The 26173-nt window shown below is 41.7% G+C and overlaps 1 protein-coding gene and 1 long non-coding RNA gene across 3 annotated transcripts; one reads left to right on the forward strand and one right to left on the reverse strand.

Annotated features, from left to right (window-relative positions):
* The first annotated feature begins 913 nt into the window (after positions 1-913).
* Positions 914-22931, forward strand: arhgap32a (Rho GTPase activating protein 32a). Of its 2 annotated transcripts, none has more exons than XM_068317115.1 (22): positions 914-1317; positions 7494-7607; positions 8459-8564; positions 9450-9532; positions 9758-9842; positions 12514-12600; positions 12691-12828; positions 13007-13099; positions 14003-14125; positions 14224-14301; positions 15014-15095; positions 15219-15368; positions 15802-15904; positions 16396-16540; positions 16846-16928; positions 17172-17279; positions 17451-17596; positions 17679-17892; positions 18331-18479; positions 18644-18718; positions 18823-19497; positions 19668-22931. In XM_068317115.1, the coding sequence occupies exons 2-22, from the start codon at positions 7519-7521 to the stop codon at positions 21890-21892; spliced, it is 5037 nt and encodes a 1678-aa protein (XP_068173216.1). In that variant the 5' UTR covers positions 914-1317; positions 7494-7518; the 3' UTR covers positions 21893-22931. The 2 variants fall into 2 exon arrangements, with proteins under 2 accessions (XP_068173216.1, XP_068173217.1); XM_068317116.1 differs by having other exon boundaries at positions 18334-18479.
* On the reverse strand, positions 13136-19810 carry LOC137596510 (uncharacterized). Its single transcript, XR_011035547.1, has 3 exons — positions 19613-19810; positions 18936-19103; positions 13136-14131 (listed from the first exon to the last, which is right to left on the reverse strand). It is a non-coding gene; the product is annotated as an uncharacterized lncRNA (long non-coding RNA).
* Positions 22932-26173: the final 3242 nt, after the last annotated feature.

Raw genomic sequence — 26173 nt, forward strand, 5'->3', positions numbered from 1 at the left:
GCTGGAATTAGGATAATAAATGACTTGAGATGTTTTTTTTAAATTCCTTCTGGTGAGTTGAGAAAAAAAAAAAAAAAAAGAGCAGCTTTAGTTTATTGTTGAGAAGTGTGACCTGGAGCCAATGAGATCATCCGACACTGCATAGAGGCTGAGCTTCTTGATCAGCTGATTTAATTTTTTTTTTTATTGTTATAAATGTTATTTCGTGGCACACGATCTAAATGGTAATTCCCCCTTATTCTCATGGTTGGCCGGTTTGCAAGCCATTTGTTTGGTGTTTGGTGTTCATGATGTCATAAAACAGGTAGAAAAATGAAAACATGACCAAATTTATGCACAATAAATAGCTGCAAATTAAATAAGTAAATGATTTGATATCTTGATATCTTGGCTTCCATGTCAAGAAAATATATTGTTCTTTTTTAAAGAAGTTGCAGCCAGTTGCCAGCTAGTCTTATTAGTTTAGCATTAGGGGGGGGGGGGGCGACTAACCTGGACAATTATAATTTTAAAAAAATATTTTTATTACATTTTGTGCTTAAATAAAGGTAAAATGTGCGGGCACAGATTCTGGAAAATCTCCATGAGGAACGGGCTTCCATCCCACACCATGACGTAATCTGGAGGTTGCGTTAGTCCATGAGGAGGAGGATTCCTGTTGGACTCCACGCTGACGGGGTGACTTTGTTAATAAGTACAATTATTATTGTAGGGACCGACATTAAATTTCTTGATGAAAATTATACCTGAATTCCTGATGATCTATTAAGTGGACGAACAGAATGAGATGGTCCAGAGGATGAAGTGATTTGCACACCAGGTTTTACTCCTCTCACTGTCACCCCACCTACACTAGATGGTTATGTAATTCTGTACCAGGCATTATCTAACACGGCACAGTCTGCCAGATGGGGGCTCCTCGGGCTGGTGCGTCTTAACACACGGGGGTACCATGCATGATCCCACGCCTACTTTACATTGGATTTTGAAGGGGTCTGGAAATCCCACGAGCTGAAACATAGCCTACCGAACGCGCGGGCACGAGGCCGCTGGAGCGCGCTCCAGGTGGCGAGTGCAGATTGACGGCAGACGGGCGGACGGACGGTCCGCAGCTCTCTGGGATGAGTCGTTAACCCCGCTGGGGAGATGTTTCACCCCGGCACAGTTCGCCTGCGAGAATCAAATACCCCAGGCAGTCCGCTGCAGAGCGTGTGGATGTCGGACATGAAGGTTTTGCAGTGCGACGCCGGCATCATGTTTCCTCGTCGAGAAGCATCATAGGAGGAGGCATCGGAGTGAAGCACCGAACAGTTACAGGTAGGGCTGTCACAAACTACATGTAGGCGGAGGGACACGATGTTTAACCGACCGTCCTTGAACGTATCATCTGAACACCTGGGGGCTTTAAAAAAAAAAAAATCTAAACTAGACACCAATCAACACTGACGTTGAAAAATTACACTGTTGCGTGTGTTTGTGTGTATTGTGTAGGTGTGCGTGTGTGTGTGTGTGTGTGTGTGTGCACGCACGCATGTAGGTGCGTGCGTGTTTGCGGTGTTCATGTTTGCGCGTGTGTGAAGCTGACTGGCACAACAGGTCAGAGTACACTGGTGGGGAACTTTTCCCACTGGTGCCCAGTTGAGTTTCCACTCAGAGGACTGGTTGTGTGTTTGTGATTGCATCAGAGTTTAAGAAAATAAATGTGAGTTTGTCTGTCTGTCTGTCTGTCTGGAGGACTTTGGTGCTCTTTTTCTGGGAATGTCTGTAATGCAGAGGTTGGGTACCAAATGTGTCATCAGTCAGCGCAGCACAACAGCCTTATAAACAGTAATACCTCAATAAGGCTTTGGTATTTTATATTTTCATACATTTTGATGAATACGTTTCTGAGCTATTTCTTCGTATTTATGGGAGTTTTTAATTACGCTCCATGGTAATCTTTGAATCTGTATGTTGCTTCTCAATTTTATGTATGTAATGTAACGACCAGGTTTTTTCAGTAGTGATCAAATATTTGTGTAACACAAAGTGTATCACTTGGTTTCTGCCATTTTATCATCCAAATATTTTACAATGAATGCAACAAATAATACTGTTGGCACAATAAAGAAAACTATCATTCAGGAGAGCCTTACATTATGGTGTAATTCCTATAATCATGACATTCTAAGTAATGTGGTATGAATGTTGGATTGTTTCTCCAACAGCACTGACATGATTGCTGCCTGACAGTTTAAATATGAGATTCATACGCTGACAGTGAAACCTGTCCCCTACAGCACGCGATCTTCTAAAAACACTAAATCTAATCTCATCTAAAAACACAGGACATTTATTGATGTAATGCAGTATTATTACAACATAATGACATCCTGACACAAGACTCCTAGATATTTAAATGTCTTTGCAATCCACCATTTTCTGGCAGAGAGCCATCGCCTCAGATATGGAAGTACTGATTCTGAACAACATCATCTGCATAGTGAAGTAATATTCCAGTAGTTAGCCGACAACATGATTACATCTTTCAGATACATATTCCTGACTCCTCTTACTCGTATGTTTTACTGTCACCTATCCTTTCAGCTGAAGCCCATCAGTGCTGAAATAGAAAGGTCTGTCTACTGGAAGGTTTAGGTGACAGATCGGCTTCTGGAAATTTGGGTGTTTGTTGTCTACAACGTAGTCGCCTGCCGTTCATCCCAATCTTTGCCCTTCATCGGGGATCACAGTAACCCCAGTTTGCAGGACAAAGATTGAGCTGTGGCATGGCTCAGTGTAAAAAAAAAAATTAAGTTAATCTAACTCGTATAGATTTCAAGATTATGTGATTTATGACCCCAACAACCTCCTCCTCCTCCAGGAACTGAAATGAGTAACAAAGCCCCAGTTAAGATGGTTAATATTATCAAGAGCAGAGCACCATTTGGGTTTTTTTAAAATCCTACGAGCTGGTGGGGCAGCAACGTCATTGCCTCAGTCACACTGAGATGATGGTGATGAAGCTTCTGGTCAAAATGCTAGCTCTTCTTCTGTCTAGTGGAGCGGTTGTTGTTGCACACATTCAGTCCAGAAGAGTCCCACTCAGAGATTAAATATTTTTTATCTTTGTTGAAATATGACTCATTAAAAATGCAATCAAACCACTATTTGTATTTTATTTCTGGTGATAGATTAGCTGTACTGGTGTAATGGAAATTGATTGTTCGGTGGGAAATATTAAGAGTCTCTCCACATTTCGGCATTTTCAACTGTTTTATAAAAGAAAAATTCTAAGATAATAACATATTCAATAAGTCATTCATTCATTAGTTCATTCATTCATTCATTCATTCTTCTGCTTTAAGACAAGTATATTGTAAATGATCTTGTCATCAGATGCTTATCTAAATCTGGTTCAAGGGTGGGGTACACCCTGGACAAGTCATCAGCTCATCGCAACGCGTAGCAAAGCAGTCTTATTGACATACATCTCTCTATCAGACTTTACTAAGATCTGCGGTAGCTAACATTTAGCTAATTTAGCTTTCTATTATAAAAATGTGACTTGGTTTACTTTATAGCCCGCTGAATATTCATATATGAGACATATGACCTCTAGTAGCAGCTGAGTGTGTGTGTGTGTGTGTGTGTGTGTGTGTGTGTGTGTGTGCGCCCGCGCACGCCCAAGCATTCTGTCACACCAGATGCAGAAACAGGTGAAATTGTAGTATTTATAATTCTTTTGCTTCTTCAGCAGTCTTCCTTCCTTCCTTCCTTCCTTCCTTCCTTCCTTCCTTCCTTCCTTCCTTCCTTCCTTCCTTCCTTCCTTCCTTCCTTCCTTCCTTCCTTCCTTCCTTCCTCCCTTTCTCCCTCCCTCCCTCCCTCCCTCCCTCCCTCCCTCCCTCCCTCCCTTTCTCCCTCCCTCCCTCCCTCCTTTCCATCCATCCATCCATCCATCCATCCATCCATCCATCCATCCATCCATCCATCCATCCATCCATTATGTCAAACAGTAGCTGTGAGTCACAGATGCGTCTGCTGTGCATTTCATAGCCTCAGATACTGTATGTAGGCGGTCATTCTTCACCACACTTGCTCATGTTGGATTCCAGTTTCATAAACAGTGTGTGAGATTCTGTAGACTGCCCTATTTTCTTGAAAACAGCACGCAGGCCATTGGACACCAGGGCCTCGTCCTCCTGTGCTGCTCCAGCCTCCTGATGTCAGAGCGTCTCTCCCTCTGAGGCTGGTGTGGAGGCGGCGTCTACATCGTTGCATCCCGAGTTGTCTGCTTGACCAACATGTGATTTTTTTTCCTTGTTTAGAGACTGTTGTGTTGGTGTTGGTCCCAGTGCTTCTAACATCAACCCAGTGTCAGACAGTTTGCAGCACCTGGTTTGACATTGTTCTATTTTTTCTCATGTGATGCCAAAGAAAGTTGATATCAGTTGATATCCATCCATTTTTCTCAGCTGTGGACTATAACATTTATTATATGGAGCAATATACCTTCTTAAAATCATGATGTTCTTTTTTTTTTTCCTTTTATAGCTCAAGCTCTTTTAGCGATTTCCAAAATAGTCTCCTTTGATGTATCGTGGTGCTTGCTGTAACACTGCTTTTTTGTGTTGTTCTCAGTTGTCTTCGCCCACATCTTGCAGCGAGGATCAGTGTTGAAGTCTCCTACTAGCCAATCTATCCCTCCTGCTATGTGAAGTGCAGCATCTTCCTACTCTTGAATAGAATCACAGTCTGACGTTACACAATCAGCAAGGTCAGGCGTTACACTGCGTGCCATGCAACATTTTTTAATCATGGAATGCATGTAGCTGCAAAGAATCTCTGCCTTCCCTTAGCGCTCTGTAGCCTAAACATAAGACGTTCGCTGTATCTTGGTTACTGCAATACAGTTTTGTTTTTCTGTTGTTCTACTTAAACTAACTAGTTAATATGACTTTCTCAACTCTTCCCTTGTGACTCGTATGAAATTTAGTGTGGCTCCTCTTAACAGTAAATTAATTGGCTGCATGTGTAATGCATTTGTTCTGCTCTGGCAAGGTTGCGGTGCCTATCAGTGGGGTGAGACAGGAATAGAGCGGAGCTCGATCTAGTCTGTATTCCTGTCTGCCCGCTCACATTCTGCTGAGTCATGAGGTTTTGTGGAAGTCAGTCAACAGCAATTCAGTGGGCTGCAGGCCAGAGAGGCTGGTGGGAAACTGCTACCACAGTGGGTAGGACCAGGGCTGGTTGGCAGACCTGCTCCAAGAAGTAGTAAGATCGACTCATTTTCATTAGAGGATTGTTTTCTTTACGTGTATATAAAAAGGGAATAGTGTTGTGAAAAATCTGGAATGATCAAGTTTCACTTCATCAAGACATTTTTATGTTCCTTTCATTTGTTTACACTACATAAAGTGAGTAGAAGGAGTATTGGAGTGTGAAGTCAGTATCAGTGAGGGATTGAAAAAAGGCACATGATGAAACATGTTCCTGAAAGTGAAGAAGGCCAGTATCAGAACTATTTATAATACTATGGCCTTTTTTTTTTTTTTAGGATAATAACCTCTACATATGGACATTTAAATAAATTAACAAAAATAACCAAAACCAAATTTGTATTATTTATCCATATTACTTGTTTTTCAAATTATGATCTTTTCATTGCACCCTTTTGTCAAACTACAAGTCAGACCTATTTCTTTGTTTTATCTTCCTGATATGTGACGTAGGCAGTTTTTTTTATGACCGTGGGAACAACACAAACCACATGAAATCTGACATCTGATACAGTGTCGTCAGATACCATGTGAAATCTGACCACACGCACACATTTATGTATGTATATGTATATATGTATACATACAGTATATACATATATATGTATATGTATGCATGTATATATATATATATATCAGTTATATATGTATGTATATATATCAGTTATATATGTATACAGTATATATATATATATCTCAGTTATATATGTATATATATATAGCTGATATATATATATATATATATATAGCTGATATATATATATATATATATATATATATATATATATATATATATATATATATATATATATACAACATATATATATATATACCGCGGTGCACTGGCGTCGTGCCCGGAGTGTCCCCCGCCTCACGCCCTATGTCACTGGGATAGGCTCCAGCTCCCCATGACCCGCTGCGGCGGATACAGCGGTGGTAACATGAAAATGACTGACTGATGTATATATATACATATATATATATATGTGTATATATATATATATATATATATATATATATATATATATATATATATATATATATAGCTTACATGCAGTATATGTATATACTGTATATATATAACTGTTTGCAATAAGGGTTGTGTGTAGATATTTTCACTCTGATATCGGATTACAGGGACAAATATGTAAAGGTGAATGTGACAAGTCAAGACATAAAGATTAGATTTGAGAAAAACAACATCTGTCTGTAGTGTGAATGTAGTCTTAACACGAAGATGAAATGGTTAGCTGTGTTGACTCACACACTTGACTGTCGGTGGTGTGCTAATACTCTGCTTGCACCGCATTCCTGTGTACAAAGTCTACAGACATACAGATTAGTTTATATGACAGGTTGATGAATCTGAGTGTGAATATTTGTGTGTCTATGTGTGTTACCTTAGTGACAAACCGACAACCGGTCCAATGTGCAACCAGGTCAAAGTCTTAATCGTGCAGGGTTCACCTTTGTTGTTATTGTTATTAATCACTAACCAGTTGATACAAACACAAGAACAATGATCCTGCATATTTTTAGGCATAGTGAACAAAATAAAACAGAACTTACATTTATTTAATTGTAATATTTTTTAGATTATTTGTGTTGAAAAATATGAAGGTGTTTAAGTATGGCAGCAAATATGGAAGCCAGTTTGAACTGGCCATAAGGCAGTAGGTCACTAATTTTCACCAGGTTATGTGGTGAGTCTATGGAGGCAGACATGTTATTTCTGAGTGGAATATGCTTAAAATACTTAATTTATATGTAAATACAAAAAATAATAATTTTATGTGTTGAAGTTATTAAGAAAAAGAAGATGCAACATATTCTTTAATTTTCACAGCACAAACAGTGGCCTTAACCCTCCTCCTGGGATCCAACGAAATGCTCTAAAGCTGCTCTGACAGTCATCACATTTCCTTCAGGGAGTGTTTTTGTGTCAGCGCCACGCTTTAAGGAAACTGATGTTTCAGTGATAAACATACCATGAATTTTCAGCCTCACATGTGTTATCATTCAAGCAGTTGTCGACTCCGCTGCATGATGTCATCGTAGATAACAGTCTGGGTTGTGTGGATGGCAGCCTTGAGAGTCGCGCGAGCTGCTCTCTCCAGCGGGTTGACGTCTGGCAGCGGCTTTATTTCATCGGACTCTTCCTGCCATCTTCTCCTTGACTGTCCATCCGCCCACCCTCACTCCCTTCCTTTCCCTCCCACTTGTGTTTCTCTACAGCTGAGTGTTGAGGTCGGGAGGAATCATGGAGGCTGGCTGTGTCGTTGCCGCGGTGATTGAGAATGCTGCTTCAGGACCCCAGGTTGAACCAGGAAGTAGTGACGTCCTTCAGCGGTGAGTGACTCTCTTTTGTCAGCTGATGACAGTGATGTAAAGCCACGTAGATGTTCACCAGGAGAAGTAAAGACATGTATGAATAAATGTCGTCAGGCTTAAATGTGACCCTGCGTCCAGAAGGAAAAACAGATACTGCCTAAAGGTCCATCAGCTCCACAACTTGTCATATTCCCAATAATTTTACATTGTGTGTATGTAATTAGTGCTGTCATTGTGGAGCACATGAATTACACTGTGTCATTGTTCTGTGCCTCATGACCTGATCTCATCAGGCTGAATCACTGTGACAGATCTGAGGCCTGCCTGTCTCTCTTTGTTGCTCATAATACTTGAGCTGAATTAACCTCGCCCTCCTTTCCCAAATACATTGAGTCACATTTCAAGCAGAGGGATTTTTTTTTTTTAAGAACTCCCTTCTGGGAGGATTGCCTTTGTGGTCCTCTGAATAGGTGAGCTTTGCTTTCCTTAACACATTCAAAAGACACTATGGCTTTTTGTTGACACTGCCCGTAGTGTGAGATGCTGAAGTTTTTCATCTGCTTTGAGTATTTGTTCTCATTAAAATCAGTTCAAATGAGATAATAGTTTTCTCAGGTTTCATTCCCTACTGAATTTTGGGATTCAAAACCCACAGGCCTGGTACAATATGTTTTTTGGGCCATGCTGGCGCTGTCAGGATTTCAGCTAAGGCCAAATTGTAAATGTATGACTCACTTGCGCCCTCTAGTGTACTTTTGAAAAAACTACAACCCATATTTAGAACCCAACCCTACATGGATTGTATGTCAACATGAAACTGCCTTTCTGTTGTTTTACGTTTGCATTTAATTTCCTGTTTGTTTCCGCAGCAGCTTGCCACCATATACTGACCTGGGCGAAAATGATGTCTTACTTCAAGGCAGCATCTACAATCTTCCAGAAGAGAAACAGCAACAGCAGACATCCACTGCTATGGTTCACTCCCACACACAAAACACTGACTCATCTATGAAAAAAAAAAAGGAAAAAGAAAACACATACTAGGCCATGTTTCCACAGCTAGGCTTTTGCTGAAAACGTTATTTTTTTGCATTCGCCGGGTGTTTTCTAATTGATCCCTGTACACAAATAAAACCAGAAAATCTGACATGCATGTCAGAGCAGTGGTTGGCAGGAATCAACATTGAAGACTGACATTATAGTAGAATTGTAGCGAATATAAATGCTCAAGAGCTAAAAAACTTTGCAGTCTTCAGTCTTTGTTTTGTGTGTTCTTTGTTCATCTAATCAAACCCTTTGGGGTGCAATGTGTTGTTTAAATGGCCTCAACTAGACATCTAAACTTTCTTCCATGTTTTTGAGCAGTTTGTAATACAGTATTATCACATAGTTTTGTTACAGTGGTCACATAAAGTCATTTGATGGTGACGGTGAAAAAGGTGCCAAAGTGCATTTGAGGATTTCTCGCTTCCAGATTTGCGAGCTGGAATGTTGCGTGTGCTTTAGGGCTTCTGAACAATGATGTCATAACTTGCATTTAAGCTATAATAAACTTTGCTCTTATGCTGAACAGATATTTACTTGCACCATCCTGCACACTTACTCATAAGCAGACCAAACCCAGTTCTCAAATGAAAAAAAAAAAGTACAGGACACAAGCATTACCAATGTTAGTTATATTTATATATTTGAGTTCTAAAAAGGCATGTTTTTAGAACAAGGTTACTGCTCAAATAAAGTGATAAACTAACCCATTATAATATAATTTTAGTATGAAAAAACAACAACTTTTGCATAGCCTTCACTGTGTTCCTGTGCATTACTGGCCATCTTTTCATGTCGGCTTTCTGCGTTTTGCAGGTCAGGAGTGATGACATCATAGCCGAGCCCCTCCTGCGCTCCTGCGTTAGCACGGCTAGCATGAAGGTCAAGAACATGAAGAAGTAGGTACTCTCTGAGTCTGTGTTGTGGGTGTTATAGGCTATAAAACAGGGTTGTTATCAGGCAAGTGAATTAAGGACCTATGAAATGAAAGAGATGGCACAAACAGAAGGAGCAGTCTCCATCTTGTATCCTCTTCCTCCACACATAGACCAAATTTATATTTCTTCCTCTCCTCATCTTTCATTTTTTCATTGTTTTGAATGCCGTTCTTTTTTTTTTTTTAGGCTTACATTCCCCAGAGGTCATTTCCCCAGGTTGGCAGAGTGTGCCCATTTCCATTATGAGACCGTTGACTTTGGTAACGTTCAGGTGAGTCCTAAAAATACCTGAAAATATGTACCTTCGGCAGGGGTCATGCAGCACGTTTCATAATTGCTTTTTTGGCTCAAATGTTGTTGTTTTTTAAATGTGCCAGAAATGCATCCGTCATGAAATGCAGTATGGCAGAAAAATCAATTCCTTGTTTTTCTGGACTGCCCTGTCCTGCTTTTTCTTGGAATATCACATTGGATCTACAAGCGTGTTGTTGTACCCTGAGGAGCCATTGAATATTTATTTGACTATCATCGTGTTGATGTGTGGAGTTCAAGGTAAAATACCAAAATATGTAAATATATACCGTATATCTGACGATCGGCATGAAGTTTAGTGCAGATGTTTGTGTCCCTGCAAAGATCACCTGCTTTAATTCCCATTATTGTCAACCATAGATGATATTTTGTGCTGCTTAGCATTACAAACAAGCCAACAAGTGATTTTAAGGATGTGAGAGTAGAAGACATTATTTCTGTCTGCACTCTCATTGTGAGCACGTTAGCATTGAGCTCACTGTGTTCAGAGGAGAGCACTGTATTAGTTTAATGCCAGCAGCATGACTGCACACTGTCGATCTTTAAATATCCTGCGATCATGATGCATATATTTAGCATGGATTTGAATGTATGTAAATATTCACATGTTAATAGTGAACATATTTGCAGAAGTATTAAATCGATGGAGGACTATCAGTCACTGAACTGTCTGGTGAACCTCAGTGCAGTTTAGGTTACTGACCAGCAGAGGGCAGTGCAGTCTTCTATCTACATCAAGAAGCTGCCAATGCAGCTTGAAACAAAAGAGTGCATTACCGGTCTGTGCATGTAGTCAGTCTGAAGCCCTTGGTGCGCTGCAACTGAATCTCATCTGAGGCTGACTGGATAAGTCAGTGTTAGGATGCTGTCAGGTAAACGTCCATCTGTGGTTTCCATGATGGCTTCATCGGCACAATTAAAAATCACCATGGACTCAGTGACCTTGATAAGCTTCACATGATCAAAACAAGAAAGAAATTCTGCACACAGACACGTTCACATTCAGCGGACAAGCGACTTCGCATTCTGTAGTTTTTATTCCTGCATCGTCTGAAAGATCAGCTTTTCTTTTTGTTTATCCACAAATTTCCAAGGTTCTATATTCAGATGCTGGAAGCAGGAAGGGAAGCCTCTGGTCAGGTATCATGTATCCTAATTGCAGAGCAGCTCAAGGACAGCAGACCGCCTCTGCCTGCAGTCAGTCTCACTGATTCGTCTGCAGATTAGCCCTAGTCTCGCCTGGAGAGCGGAATGAATGAGAATTGTTTTGGAGGGGTCGCCCATCTACATTGCGCATCTTCCCAACGTATGATGGATGAGCGGGTGAATCTGTGCTGGGCCAGTTACTGCCAAACCCCCCATTGTCACCAAAGAAAGGAGAGCAATTGAGAGAGCAAGGGGAAGGGAAGGAGGGGGGAAGGGGAGGGCGACGTTTGCCAAGTACAGGAGCGGGGGGAGGGGGAGGAGATGGAAAGAGGCTAGCAGGAAAGGGGTGAGACGCACGGTGGGGAGCATCCTTATTTGAAATTTTATGCTTTGAATACATCAGTATCAGACGTGATACCAACGTATTTTACGTCAGGCAGCAGTCGAGTCGAGAGCAGCTTTGAAACAGGGATCGGCTCATTGGAGGATCTGACTCAGGTCCAGGACCGCATCTGCACACAAAGAGAGACCCTCCTCCTCCTCCACCACTTGCACATGGATGTCTGAGATGCCTTAGAGGCAGGTAAACTCAATATATGGGCGATTGTGCATCAATGCAGACTGGGCATCAATGATGCCGGATGAAAGTTTGAAGTATGAGCTCGTTTTATCATGCAGCCTTAGAAATGTGAGCATCAAACAGGAAGTGATGCTTCAGCATGAAAGGAAACTTTTAGATGTCATTCGTCTGTTTCCTTTGCTTCATTTGTGTGACGAGATACTTTTCTTTAAATTTAAAAAATACATTTGTTTATCCTTAATTATCTGAATGAATGTGTTTCTAATTCCAGCGTCCACCATGACTGTAATGGATTCATACACTTAGTATCGGAGTGTATTTCAGACAGATCCTCTTCCATGACTTATTGAAGAACAATTTCTCATTGTGATTTCAGAAACTAGGTCGCTGTGTTGTTTAACAGTACATGTGGATGAGTTGCTTACAGTTATAAATAATCAGAAATTCCCTTCCGGGCCTTTGTTGTATTCCCAAAGTCTAACTGTGATTTTCTCTATTTTGGGGAAAGAATGAACTTGATTCTGAGCTTAACTTACATCGCCTTCAAGCACTGATATCGTATCAACTTATGTATTATTCAAGCAATGCTGCAGGATTTATAGTGCAGCGAGAATCTTTTCTATAATGGTCTTTTATTTCAGAGAAAGCTAAATCACAGATTTTTTTAAAAGAAGTGCTTTTATTGCATTGAAAACTGTTCTAAAACGTTGACATACTTTTTTTTTCAGGTCTCGACTAATCCACCACTAAGTGTAAAGGAGATTTTACCATTTAATGCAAGAACTAAGTCAGACGTGATGTTCTTCTTCCACTGTGGATCAAATACAGAGATTTTTGTATGATCCATTGTTTACCACATGTGTCCTCTCAATATTTGTCTTCTGTTACTCTTTTTCTTTCCTAGTTGGCATTTCCAGAGGGCCAGAGCGAAGGACCAAAGGCTGGTCTAGACTCCAAAGAGCTGGTCTTTCTGGTCCAGATCGGTTGCCAGGTAACATCACTCATTCATCCCTTTCAGGAAGTATAAAATATTATATCTTAAATGACTTTGTAATATTTTTCTCTCACTTCTCCACGTCAGGGTCGAAACTGGCTGGTGAAGAGATCCTACGAAGACTTCCGTGTTCTCGACAAACACCTGCACCTGTGTATTTATGACCGCCGTTACTCAGAGCTGATTGAGCTGCCAAGAAACAACACATTAAAGGACACTGTTGAGGTACCACAGAGAAGCAGCGTCATGTCATCAGTCTGTGCTATAAATGAGTCACAGATTGGAAATGAAGCTTCATTAACACTTTGGGTTTAGCCGATGATGAATTTAGTCTGTTTAGTCATGTGCTGTGTGGAAAATATCAGACGTGAGGACATTTACACTCTGATCTGTCTCCATTCAGTCAGTAACAAAGATGTTGGCCAACTACCTGTCGCGCTTCTCGGCCATCGCTGACAACAAGATCAACTGTGGTCCAGTGCTGACTTGGATGGAGGTGACTTTTTAATCACAAATGCAATTAATACAACTGCGAAGATATTTAATAACACAATGATATTTATCACACTCTTTTATTCTGAAGCCCCACTGCTGGAAGAGACTGGCTTGTCGTTTTCTTGTGATAAACAGAGAGGTTTCTGGAATGGCGGCAGTGTGTGTAAACCTTCCAGCGTTAATGCCTTCACAGGTGTGAGGGTTATCAATGTGGAATGTCAAATCATTTATGCTTTTGAACTTTGAAATGGTCACAATCTGGATGTTGTCAGTTCTTTTTAGCCTGGAGGACATGACATCCATGACATCCAAAAAAAATTTATGAAATTTTTTGCATTTATCAATTTATAGATTGAATGTTTAGTGAGGTGTTCTAGAGCCAGAAGTTATGTTATGCTTCATAGAATAGTTTCAGAGAAGTCCCAACACACACATGCACGCACACGCACGCACGCACACTACAGTCTAATTCTGTGTTATTAATGATTTATTGAATACATAATATTCCACCTTTGGTATCCAAGTTGAAATCTATTTTTCAGTCGCTCATTTAAGTTGTTACAGAAACAATGAATTTTTCTGACAGGGTCACTAATAAGCACATTTCTGTTTCAAACATGTGGAGTGAGTATAGTTTGTTAAAATCTGACCACTGATCTGCATCATAGTGGGACCAGGTTTCTGAGCAATGCTAATGAAGCCTAGCCCTCTGTGGGCCACACGTCAGCAGAGGTGTGTTTTGTGTGGGTTTGGCAGCACTTTCCCTTCTATCTTTGTAAATGTACATGTATTTAAAGAGAGCGGAGCATTAAATATCCTTCTGAGTAATTTTTTTTTTACTATATAAGTGATTCAAAATCCAAAGTAAGGTAATTATTTGATCATTCCATGATTGCCTATCCAGATTGACAACAAGGGGAACCATCTGCTGGTGTCTGAGGAGGCCTCCATCAACGTTCCTGCGATCGCGGCTGCTCACGTCACCAAACGTTACACGGCCCAGGCCACAGACGAACTGACCTTTGAGGTGACCCTGAAGTTAAAAGAGATAAAGGAGACAAATGCCTTTGAATGTGCTCGACAGCATCAGACTCAATCGTCAGTGTCTCTTCCTCTGTGATCCAGGTGGGAGACATCGTGTCGGTCATAGACATGCCTCCGAAAGAAGACACGGGATGGTGGAGAGGGAAACACGGCTTTCAGGTGAATCACCTGCTCCGCTTCAATAATGTTGTCATCCATCTGTTGGTTGGCTTGTCAACAAGATTATATTTAAACTACTGAATGGATTTCCATAAAACGTGGCTGAACGACGGGCCTTGAAGACAAAGGCCCGAATAGATCTTGATTGAATGCATAATTTTTGTTTCACATTCTTCAACACTGCTAGAACATTTGATCTCATCTCTCAGGGTAGAATGTGTGGATCATGATGAAAACAGTCCAGTGTTTTTAGAGGATTGGCATCTATGAGCATGCACAAATTGGATCATCTTCAAATTAAAATCCTGATTGACGAGATTGATAAGCTTGGCTGTTGCAAATCTATGAACCTTAAAATTATTTAAATGGATCAAAGGGACCTGAACACAGTTTTTGTTGCCTGAAATCCAAACACTGACAAGTCAACTAACTGAGAGCTAATTACAAGGTAACAGTCATAGGTGATTTGAGGTTAGTTACTGTTCTATGACAAATTCCAATTGACCAGAAAAAAAAGGGGATACAGGAAGTGACTTACAAAAAAGAAGTTTACTTTATTTTAAAGTCTAAAACTAAAGTGTTTCATCAAATGTATAAAGACATGCTGTTTGACTTAATATTTGCTCATCCTGTGATTTTTATATTCTTTTCAAATCACTCGCAGCGCTTCTGTGACACCGTTCGATGTGTTAACACGTCTCTCATCTTGCAGGTTGGTTTCTTTCCCTGCGACTGTGTCGAGCTGATAAACGACAAGATCCCTCCCAGCGTTCAAAGCTCCGTGCCGAAGCCAGGTATTTTTCACTGTTTGTGCTGCTTCTTTATGATTTATTTAATCCTTGTTGCAACGATGTGAGACGGATTGATTAAAAGTGTGCATGACATGTGTCTCTGGGTGTGTGCGTCATTTTAATCAGTGTGTAAGAAGCATGGAAAGCTGGTAACGTTCCTGAGGACTTTCATGAAGTCACGACCACCGCCTCAGAAGCTGAGGCAGCGCGGGATCCTCAGAGAACGAGTGTTTGGCTGCGACTTGGGGGAGCATCTTCACAACTCTGGACACGAGGGTAAATCATTCCTACGCCGTCTGTTCCATCTCCTCTTTTATTTCCTGTTATGTAATTCTTACCTGCCGGCAAGTTACAATGAAATGTTTCAAATATTCAAACCAAAAACACCCCAAGAAGGAATTACACCGTGAATCTAAGGCCTGTGCGGAGGATTTGTGATGCATTCCTGTGGTGCTTGATGTGAATTGAGTTGATGGTGTGAATGACTACTTCATGTTTATCAGCAGGATGAGCTACACAAACATCGTAATAGATTGCACGACAGGAAGCTGTTTTTTTTCTATTGAGAATAGAAATAAGTTGAATAGATAGAAATTTCAATTGAGTAGATGGGAACAGTGACATGCCTTGAAGTCAAACTTTGTTAAGAATCTTGTCCTGCGTTTCATCCAACAGAACTGAAACTCTCGCTGTCACCTGTGTTTTCTAGTCCCCCAGGTTGTGAAGAGCTGTGCTGAGTTCATAGAGAAACACGGGGTTGTGGACGGAATTTACAGACTGTCTGGGATTTCCTCCAATATCCAGAAACTGAGGTTTGAACCCGTATTATTAATGAAGTAGATTAAAACTTTAACCTGAAATGGTTTGTTGTTAACTGGCTGTACTTTACTTTAAAGGCAAATTACCCTGTGGGTACCTGGGTAACATGTTTCTTGTTCACTTGACTGTGGACACATCCCAGTTTTCTGGATTGTTAAATATTTGGTTTATAGGCCTTGAAAATTATATAATTTAAATTATTGAAGGCCGTTTTCTTTGCCTGCCCCACTTCACTGGTAAACATGTAATTTTTGATGACATCCGTCCTCCTCTGTTCGTCTTTCTTGTATATTTTAAAGTTGAAGCTGTTAATGTTTTTCAGCAGGCAATTTCAAAAGAAATGAATTGTTCACCAAGCACACTAATCAGAAGCAGAGTATAGTGTTATAGTGTCCTCCTAGTTTTTGTGTTTTCATCATGACAAATGGGCAGTGGGACGACTACCATTCTGGTCTATAATTTCTTCTTCATTTCTGTCATCCAGACATGAGTTTGACTCTGAGCAAATCCCAGACCTGACCAGAGACGTCTTCAGACAGGATATACACTCTGTGGGTTCCCTGTGCAAGCTGTACTTCAGGGAGCTACCCAACCCTCTGCTCACCTACCAGCTCTATGACAGATTCTCAGTAAGGACCAGGGCAGTGGTTGTGGGGAGGGGAGTCATGGCGGAGAATGGAAATTAGTGTGGTATTTAAATCAGGAAATTTTTTGTTCAGCTCATCTCTAAGTACTAAAAATGGGGTCATTGCAGGGCTTTCTAGGCACAGCAGGGGGATACTAAAACCGAATAGGAGATTAAGTGAGTCTGGCTGCTGTGAGAAACAAAGAAAAAAAACCCCCAGATAAATAGAGCAGGAAAGTTAAGGCAACTCCCTCCACTGAGAGTCTCAGCCCACTCAGTGATGTAATGCTTTATTCTGTGTGTCCACAGGAGGCTGTGTCTGCTGCCACAGATGAGGAGAAGCTGGTCAAAATCCACAATGTCATCCAGCAGCTGCCCCCTCCTCACTACAGGTTAGAGCTCAATGTCGCGCCCTGGTGGCCTGAAGTGGTATTGTACCCTCTGCCGCATGTACAAGTACATTATTGTGTTTCTGCTGTAAGTAGGGGCTTATCTTTGTGAAGTCACCTGATGATAATGAGGGGACAGACAGACTCTCTGATTCAATATATACCATTTTACTGTCTGAAAGATTTTTTGTTTTTTAAATTTTCACTTGAAATATGTATTAAACATTTGCCCTTCTTTATGCACAGGAGTCTGGAGTACCTCATGCGACACCTCTCCCACCTGGCCACCTTCAGCTCCATCACTAACATGCACACTAAAAACCTGGCTATTGTCTGGGCGCCTAACCTCCTCAGGTGACTCTGAAATGATCATTCTACATGTACGGCTCCATGCAAACAGCCAAGCTGACACTGGAAGGCCAACGTTGCTGATTCCTTCTGATGTTTCAGTGACAGTGAAGTGGGACATGTCTCAACGGTCCAGAGCTCTGAAATAGGCTGCGGTGTCCCCTAACTGTGTTTCAGGTCCAGACAGATCGAGTCGGCCTGTTTTAGTGGAACAGCTGCGTTCATGGAAGTGCGTATTCAGTCGGTGGTGGTGGAGTTCATCCTCAACAACACCGAGGCTCTCTTCAGCTCTAAACTCAGCGCCATCATACGGGAAAGCACAGGTGGGTGAAAATGGAAACTGAACAAAGTGTGACGTCCAACCTGAGGTTCCATGTCTCTAACAGTCCAAACATCCACTCACAGGTAACAACACCTTAGCCAGACCCAAGTCCCTGCTGGTCTGCTCCCCATCCACAAAGCTACTGTCTCTGGAAGAGGCCCAGGCTCGCACCCAGGCCCAGGTGGGCTCCCCAGCCACCACCCCCTGCATCAGCCACAGTGACTACATCGAGGTCGGGGCGGGACCCGGAGCTCTGCTGGGCAAGTTCCACACAGTCATCGAGCTTCCAGTGGAGAGGTAGATTTATTGACCGCCTGACATGAATGTTTGTCCTGCATCGACATTTGTGATTTGAGTTGTGCCGTTCCGATTCTTTGGAATGTGTTTGGTCATAGTTGGTAGTGCTATAAAGTAGAGTTGGTCAATAATTTGAAGGGCTGTTAAACAGTTTAATTTAATTTATTTGCTATGCAAATATTGACAAATAACATCAAACATTTTCTGGTTAGGTTGGATTTTGTGTGCAGATTCTCAGCTTTTCTTGAATCAAAGATTTATTAGATTTGTTTTGGATGTACAAAAGATTTCACCGCATTTGAAGATGTAACCTTGAAACCAAGATATTCTGTTTCTGTCCTTTGTGATTTTTTTATGCTTGTATGAGATCCCTGGGACCTTTGGAAACGTGTGAAACAGGGATCCAGAGGTTGATTTGTTTCTTTTGTTCTGTCACAGCAGCAAGCGACCTCCTAGTAAAGCTAAAAAGTCTCCTGTGGGGAACTGGCTGTCCTTTTTCCATCTGGGAAAATCCCAGTCTGTGTCTAAACGTAAACTGAAGCGACACCCCAGCGAGCCTAACGAAATAAAGAGCATTGCACTGCCAGGTCAGACAACTTCCACCGTTACTCACCCTAAAAACCCACATTTTTTCCAACTTTCAAAGCTTTTGTTTTGCACTTTTTTAATAGAAGTTTGGTTTGAACAACTGTAGATACTTTCTGTTTCTTAACTCGGGAGAATGCATTTAATTGTGACAAATAACGTTCAGGTGGAAGAGGAGATAGCGGCACATTGCGCTCAACCAAGAGTGAGGAATCTCTAACCTCTTTGCATAATGTAGAAGGTAAGGGTTCATCAGCATCATTCCTGTCCTACACAGAAATCCCCTCCTCTTGGTGGAAATGTGTTTTAAAGACTGTATGGGTTTTGTTTTTTTTCCTGTTTCAGGGGATCCTCGGAAGTACCGCCCTCGCAGACCTCGTTCAACTAGTGAGGCCATTTCTGTCGTCTGTAGAGACGACCAGGCTCACACCAGGAATAAAGACGACCACAGAACACACCTACTGCATGAAAGGAGTGCTGTTTCTGATCGCGGTCACAGCGTAACACGTATTTCACCTCCACACCAGGAAGACGATCTTGATCTTTGTCCGCCAGTTGCAGGCATCTCTAGTTTGGACTTTGACCCCATGTCTTTTCAGTGCAGCCCACCCTCAGCTATTCCTGGGCTGCAACAGAACAAAGATGGACATAAATGGCGGAAGAGCGCGGGGTGCTCCAGCGAATCAGAGCCCATCTCCTCTCCGAACAACAACATTAGTGGCTCTCAGTCTCCAGATATTAGCCCGATTCTCAGTAACGGAGGAAAGGAGATTAACCTGAAGTCGCTCTCTCCTAAACTCAGGAAGAAATCTTTTAAGACACAAGCAGATGTTCAGAGAGCGTCCGATTCTTCTCCACTTCTTCCGTCGATGTCACCCCCAGTGGAGAGGGGTGAAGGCCAGTTGGCAGAAGGAAAGGTGGGGAGAACGTCCTACCATCAGTGCAGCCCACTCAGCACAGCGAGCCAAGCATCGGCCCTGACTGACCTCAGTCAGTCTGCACAGAACCTGCCCGATTCAGGTCAGTACAACTCCTCTTTAACGTAACACATGTTATATACTCTGTATAGTTAGTATAATAGTTTATTCTATAGGTTCTTATGAAAGCTTTTGTGTCTTGTCCCATCATGTCTTACCATAGCTTTGTTTGTCCTGTCATACTGCAGCGTTGTTTGTCTTATCCCTCCCCAGGAACAGATAGACTTATGAGTTCAGTGTCTGTTCTCCCTCCTCACCCTCCCTTGACGAGTGCTGCGCGCAAGTTGGCTTTGGCTTTGGCTGAGTCTGCCCAGATGGCCAGCAGCGGCGCCCAGAGAACAAACAACATCTCATCCCACCTTTTTCGGAGACTGGAAGCACCTCACATCCAGGACAAACCGCCCCGGCCCTCTGTCCTCAATCTTAAAGAGCACTCTTGTCCTCATGTCTCCTCCCAATGGCAAACATCAGTGCACAACCCCATGGAAAGCCACTGCTACCGTCATCCTGTTCATTTCCTTCCTGCACACCTTGGCTCCGGGCCGTTGCAGGTCACTGATGGACAGGAAAGTATAAGTAATTTAACACCTAATGTCAGTCCGCTCGGGTCAGGGAGTTTGGATGATTGCAGCGCAGAGAGGAGCGACCCCAGAGAGGAAAAAGAGCTTAGAGATGTCACACAGGCAGAACCCACCTGTCAGAGTGTTGGCGTTTCGACACCCACTCAGCCTGTATGCTCCACTCAGAGCCAGTCGACTTCACCCGTGTATGTGAACACCGACTCTATCAATATTTTTAATTTCCGCGCGGTTCTGGCAGAAACCTCCATGCCTGCCTCAATCGAAGAGGTCCTCCCACGCTCGCTGCAGCCCTCAACACATCTGTACAACCCAGAGGATGAACCTCTCGACCTGGCTGGGGATGTGTACGGCATTCATCAGCATCATCGACCGATTCAAACAGGACGACCGTCTGCACGTCACTGGCCTCGGCCCGCCGCTCTGCCGTGTCACCAGTTTGGGCCGAGGGGTATTTACAGGCAGGCGTCTGAGAGTCGCTGCAGTACGTTAGGGTTCAGATATCCGCTGTCACCTCAGTACAGACATCACCACAGAGAAGAGCACCTTATCAGTGGTCACCACAGACAGCAAGTCCCATGGCAAAGATCAGAAGATAGGATAGTTGGGCAGCCGGCCATCCGGAGGGCTCGCTCTTTCCATGCTCCACAAATTAGTCACTATGAGCTGGCAGAGAGGACAATTGTGCCCCCTGATTCACTGTTTTATACCGAGCAAATGTCCAGCCAGGAGGTGCCCTATCAGAGGCTGATTCAGACTGGCATCCACTCGGCTCGGCCCCAGTTTGACAGCAGCCGAGCAGACTATCGTTACAGCCCCTATTTTGATATTAACCCAGCAGATAGCTCCTGCTATTACGCAGAGCCCAGCCAGCAACGTGATAACCGACATGCTCAGCCTCACACAATACGCTGCGAAAGGGAAAATAGGCAATCTGATTACTATAACTACTCTCCACACCGTGTCCCTCCTGTGAACAGGGAGTTTTATGTAGAAAGCAAGGACACTTTTGTTTACGAGGCTAGAGATGCAGAAATTTTTGAAAGAGTAGTTTATCAACCGGTCAAGCATGAGGGTAAATCTAGAAATAAAAATATATGTCTACCTGTGTCACCACCTGAGAGCCCAAGCTCACCGGTTGACTCAAGAGGCAGGGACATAATGCACACAAGAAGCAAGTCGGATCCTGGAAATGCCTGCCTCCTTTCCACCAGCAGGACAGAAAATCCTGATTTTTTATTAGCTACATCACCAACTTCCCTGAGGTCTCAGCAGGCTGACCTGGAGGTCGCCGGTCAAAAGTACGACCACCGGTCGAGTGCAGAACCAGGACCATCCAGGCAGACTCAGATCAGGCCTCAACCACCACTGCGTAAAGTTCCCTCGCTTCCTGAAAGAGGCTGTCGTAACTTCAAGAACATCGAGCACAACAACAGAAGCCATACACGAGGTCATAACCAAGAAGGATTAATGATGGCCAAAACTGGCAGCAGCTACTCTGGTGCTGTCAAACCTAGCATCCTTAGGAGACCGGCGAGGTCACAGAGCACCAGAGAAGACCGTCACCATCATTATCAACACATCAAATCCTCTCTAGATCCACAACATCTGGGATCCTTTTCCATTCAGCCCACCAGAAGGACTCAGAGCACTAAAGTCAAGCCCACACAATATGATCACATGGAGGGGCATTATGCAACTCCAAAACCTAAATCCACAAGATCCAGCAAATCCGTGGGCGGATATTTGCCTAGCCAGGGCTGTATGTCTCCCCACGGACACAAACTGCTGTCCAAAGCTCTGGGTCAGGAGTCTTTTTATCACACTTCACTGAGATCTGAGGCTGGGGTCTATGAGTGATTCTAGCGACTGGTTTTATCTAATTCCACATCGGGGCCAAAGTAAAACAGCACTTTATCCTCTGCCAGACCGACTGACTGTTGTATTGAAAGAGTTTATTTTAACCTTGAGAAGCTGCTAAAAAGAGAGAAGTGAGGCTGCTCCCGGGTGCCGTACTCCCACCATCACTGCTTAGTTCATATTTTCCGTTGGATTTTGAGGGAGTTCAAAGGGATCAAATGAGTTGATTGCAGATGTTTTAAATGCAAAGTTTAAAGGTAACGGAATGAAAACTGTTTGATAACAATGTTGCTTCTATATTTTATTTAATGCTTAAACAACAAGAGATTAATAGCTATTGTAAGTTGATTTATGAATATGAAGTTTAGGAATGTATATAAAATAACATCGATGTTAATGTTTTCTGTCTGTTTAAATAACACACAACTAAAATGTGGCAAATGTACCATACATTTGTTTTCTATTCTGGTCTGTTCAGGTGTCAACAAGCACTTTTGAGAATAACTTTGTCTGAAGCCCATTGTCTTAACATGATGTAAATGAAACCTCATGATTGACGATACACATCGATTTTTTTGTGTGAGAAGCTGCTTGCTTTGAGTCATTGCTACAGTAAATACTATATCGGCACTTTCAAAGGGGTAAAAATGAAAGATAACCTCATGCTTTCTATTGTTTTTTTCTTCTCTAACTTTGATTTTTTTTATCGCACATTGTATAATAAATCAAGAAATAATTATTTCTGTTAAGGTCAACGCTACCGTGGCAAAAAATATGCTAGACATACAGTTGATGCAAATGAGCTCATTGAGTTAGGTGAAACAGTGTATTTTGTATTGCATTGTGGTTTTGTCACAAAAATGAAATGATTTCCTCTTTTAGGGAACTTTTAACACTGTTGTGTTTTACATAATTTATGATGTTTTATGCATTAATGATATTTCAAATACAAAGATGTAGGTCAGACTATTCTGTTAAGACATGTTAAACAAGTTATTTTAATGAGCGTTTTAAAAAATAAAGATATATCAATAATGGAAGTGGGTTGAATAATTTTGTGCTCGGTGTGTTTTTTTTTTTTTAACAACACATAATTGGAGTTTTCATGTCAAGTTGTAGCCCCCACAGACCCCACTCATGTTTCTGTTAGCCCTGCAAACACAGATGAGCAGAATTGATGAGGGGTTTACCCTTTTGTGATATTTGCATAAAATATCAGCCATTAGAAGATATGAGTCAGTGGAAATATGAGCAGAAACTAACTTTATAACTCTTGTAACACTCTCCAGCCCTGTAATCATAATAAGTGTTTTTCTGTCATAATGTTGGTGTATGACTTGGAGGTCATTTGCATCCTTTTTTCAGTGTTTTCTCAGTACTCACTTTTTCTTGGAAGCTTAAATGCAACGTCTAATATTATCTGTGCAGCCAGTTATCTCTAATGCAGAGGCGGGTCCTGAGAACTTGAGAGCAGCTGCAACTTGTGCTACAACACCAGAAGGCACCAGAGCAAACATGCATTTGAAGGGGGAGAGAAGCACCTTCTTCAAAGAACCACATTCGACTGTCAGAACCACTGATACGTTTTCTTTTCAGCGTAACCGGTTTCCCTTCTGAGCCAAACAACAATATAGAGAGCTAACCACTACATGGTCTCTCTGGTAGTTCCAGGGCAGTGATAAAATAATAATAACAAATTATTGCAAATACCTCTTCCATATTAAAGAGAGTTTCAGCAATTTTAGCTTACTTAAGTCTTAAAAAACAACTGAACATAATTAAACACAAATCTTCATTCTGCCCCTCTTGGTTAGGTTTTGGAATTTTAAGTGAGTGACTAACACTAAGAGTTACACCTATTTATAACAATGCAAAACTGTCAAACTAGTGAATGCCTGGTTCAAGATCTGTTTTCGCTGAAAAACATTTAAAGGTACAGCAGAAGAATCATTATTTTCTATATGAATGTGAAAATGACATCTAGGAAATAGCACGTATGGAGTTATTTTTAAAAAGAAAAAAATATAAAGAATATAAACATTCAGAGAAATTTTAAAAAAGCATTATGACAATTAAAAAATGAAACAATGTGAAAGAAGAATCAGGCATAGTCACACATTAAAGTATGGATCATACGTCATGTTTGTCTTTGGTAAACTGAGGGTAGAACTTTTCCCTTAGTTTTCTTTGACCCCAAATCCAGATGAGAATCTTTTTCCTTCTGTTTTCCAGCTCGACTCCCTCTGAGCTCTCCCATCAGCTGCCAGCTTCCTGCAGCTCAGGGGAGGCCATCATCCACCATCAGGTGGCGCTGTAGCACTGAAGAACCGCAAAGGCTCAGTGGAGACCACAGACTGTGACATGCTTCTCAAATACCACATATCTGTTAATAACAATATAGAATATCCTGACTCCATTTGTATTGTTTTTAGCAGAAGTTATTAAAACAACTAACTTGAGAAATGATTTAAATACCCCAAGCTGACCAGGTGATTCTGCAGATGCTTTGAATTTGAGGTCAGTTACCTCATATTGAAGGCTCATTTTACAGGAAGCCCATCTGATCATAGTTTAAAGTAAGTTAGGGAGCTGGATGATAATCAGAGGGAAACCAATGTTATCCAAAGTGCCTTGGTAATTGTTACCTTTTAAGAAATGATTTTTGTTAGAGCTCAGAGAAAATCAACCTCCCATTCACAGCTGACTGAAAGACTTGGTCCGTGGCAAAATCCATTAAGAGAGCCTGTGAACTCAGAGCAATGTCTCCTGGCAGCTCTGCGTTGCTCCTGGAGCTGCAAGCTATTGTTTATTCATCACCACATTGGCATTCAAATCGCATCCTCACTGTTCTCTTTCATAAACAACAAGTTGCAATTTTATGCATGTGAAGGTTGAAGTCAAATTATTTATAGAAGACTGGACCTGAGGAAAGAGAACGGCCTCCAGCCAAATGGTTTACATTGAGAGCAATCTTTTTCTATAGGCTATTAAATTTGCTGGATCAGAGCAAGATGTGCATGTATTATTCAGCATTTCAGAGAAAGAATTGTTGCCCTGCTAGACAGCCATCTGCTTTTAAGACATTGTGATGCATTTCAGACATGTTGCCTTTCAAGACCAGGGTAAATTCTTATTTTTCAGTGTTGGGCAAATGAAATGAATGGAAAAATATCTCACATGTATGGCTCCCTTGGGTTTACTGCCTCGCTGTGGCAAATACGTAAAAAAAATGAGGTGAGTAAGCTGGAATTGATTGAAGTCTCTGAACTGGTAAATGTAGCTCCGTTCGAGGTTTAGACACGCAGGTAACTTTCACCTGTCTGAGAAATTATCGAAGAACATCTGGTTCTGTGCAGATGCACAGATGAGATATGTGAGATGTAGGTTGCCAACCCCAAGCAGCTGCAGGGTGAAAGTGCTGTCAGCCCTCCAGGGACGGGTGATCTGCTGGATAATAGCTGTCCTGCACACTTACGGAGTTTAGAAATGGTTGATATTGTTTTCACTGTCAGCAGACCTTATGGCATATTTGGACTTGTGTTTCCCTTCTGGTTGTTCATAATAGCAAAATCCTCCATTAAAACACATTATTGGAACTGTGAAGTATGGGGAACATTTAAATAGTAGAATGTTGCAGCAGATGCTTCCACTTCAACAAACTCCCAGTGAAGGATAAGGGTCTAGTATGAGGTAATAGTTTTATTACTCTTTCCTTTCTGATTATTCTGTTGTGAATTTTACAGCATTGTGAGATACCCTGAAACTGGACATTGAAATGCATTACATAAAGCAGTTGATCACAAACTACTGCATCTTTTTTTTGGGTCCAGGTCACAAAGGAAAAGTTTGGTCCACATTCTGAGGTGATGCTGCCACACTGATGGTCAGTGAATTTCACAAGACCTACACAAGGCGATGACAGCTTCTACTGCCCGTTATCTTTTTATCAGATTCTGCTGTCTTCAGTGGCACAGTCACCAGTATGTTGCAGACTTTGTATTTTTCCAATACACATTTGTAAGATACTAAGAGACAGAGAGATCATCTGTGGCTCACCTAATTACCTAGTTAGCATGACAATAGCTTCTTATTTAATTACAACTTCCAAGAGAACCTTGTTAGTATTTCAGACAAATAATTAGGCCCTGGTCATTGGCATAAATATATTCTCTACGAGTGCATCCGTGTCTTTTGCAATTAAAAAAAACAACAACAGCTGCCAGAGGAAGCAGTGGAGGAGAGCTGGAACACGCTGCTTAGTGATTGAATAGTTGATTAGGC

Source organism: Antennarius striatus, chromosome 6 (assembly GCF_040054535.1).
Source record: "Antennarius striatus isolate MH-2024 chromosome 6, ASM4005453v1, whole genome shotgun sequence".
Taxonomy (NCBI): Eukaryota; Metazoa; Chordata; class Actinopteri; order Lophiiformes; family Antennariidae; genus Antennarius; species Antennarius striatus.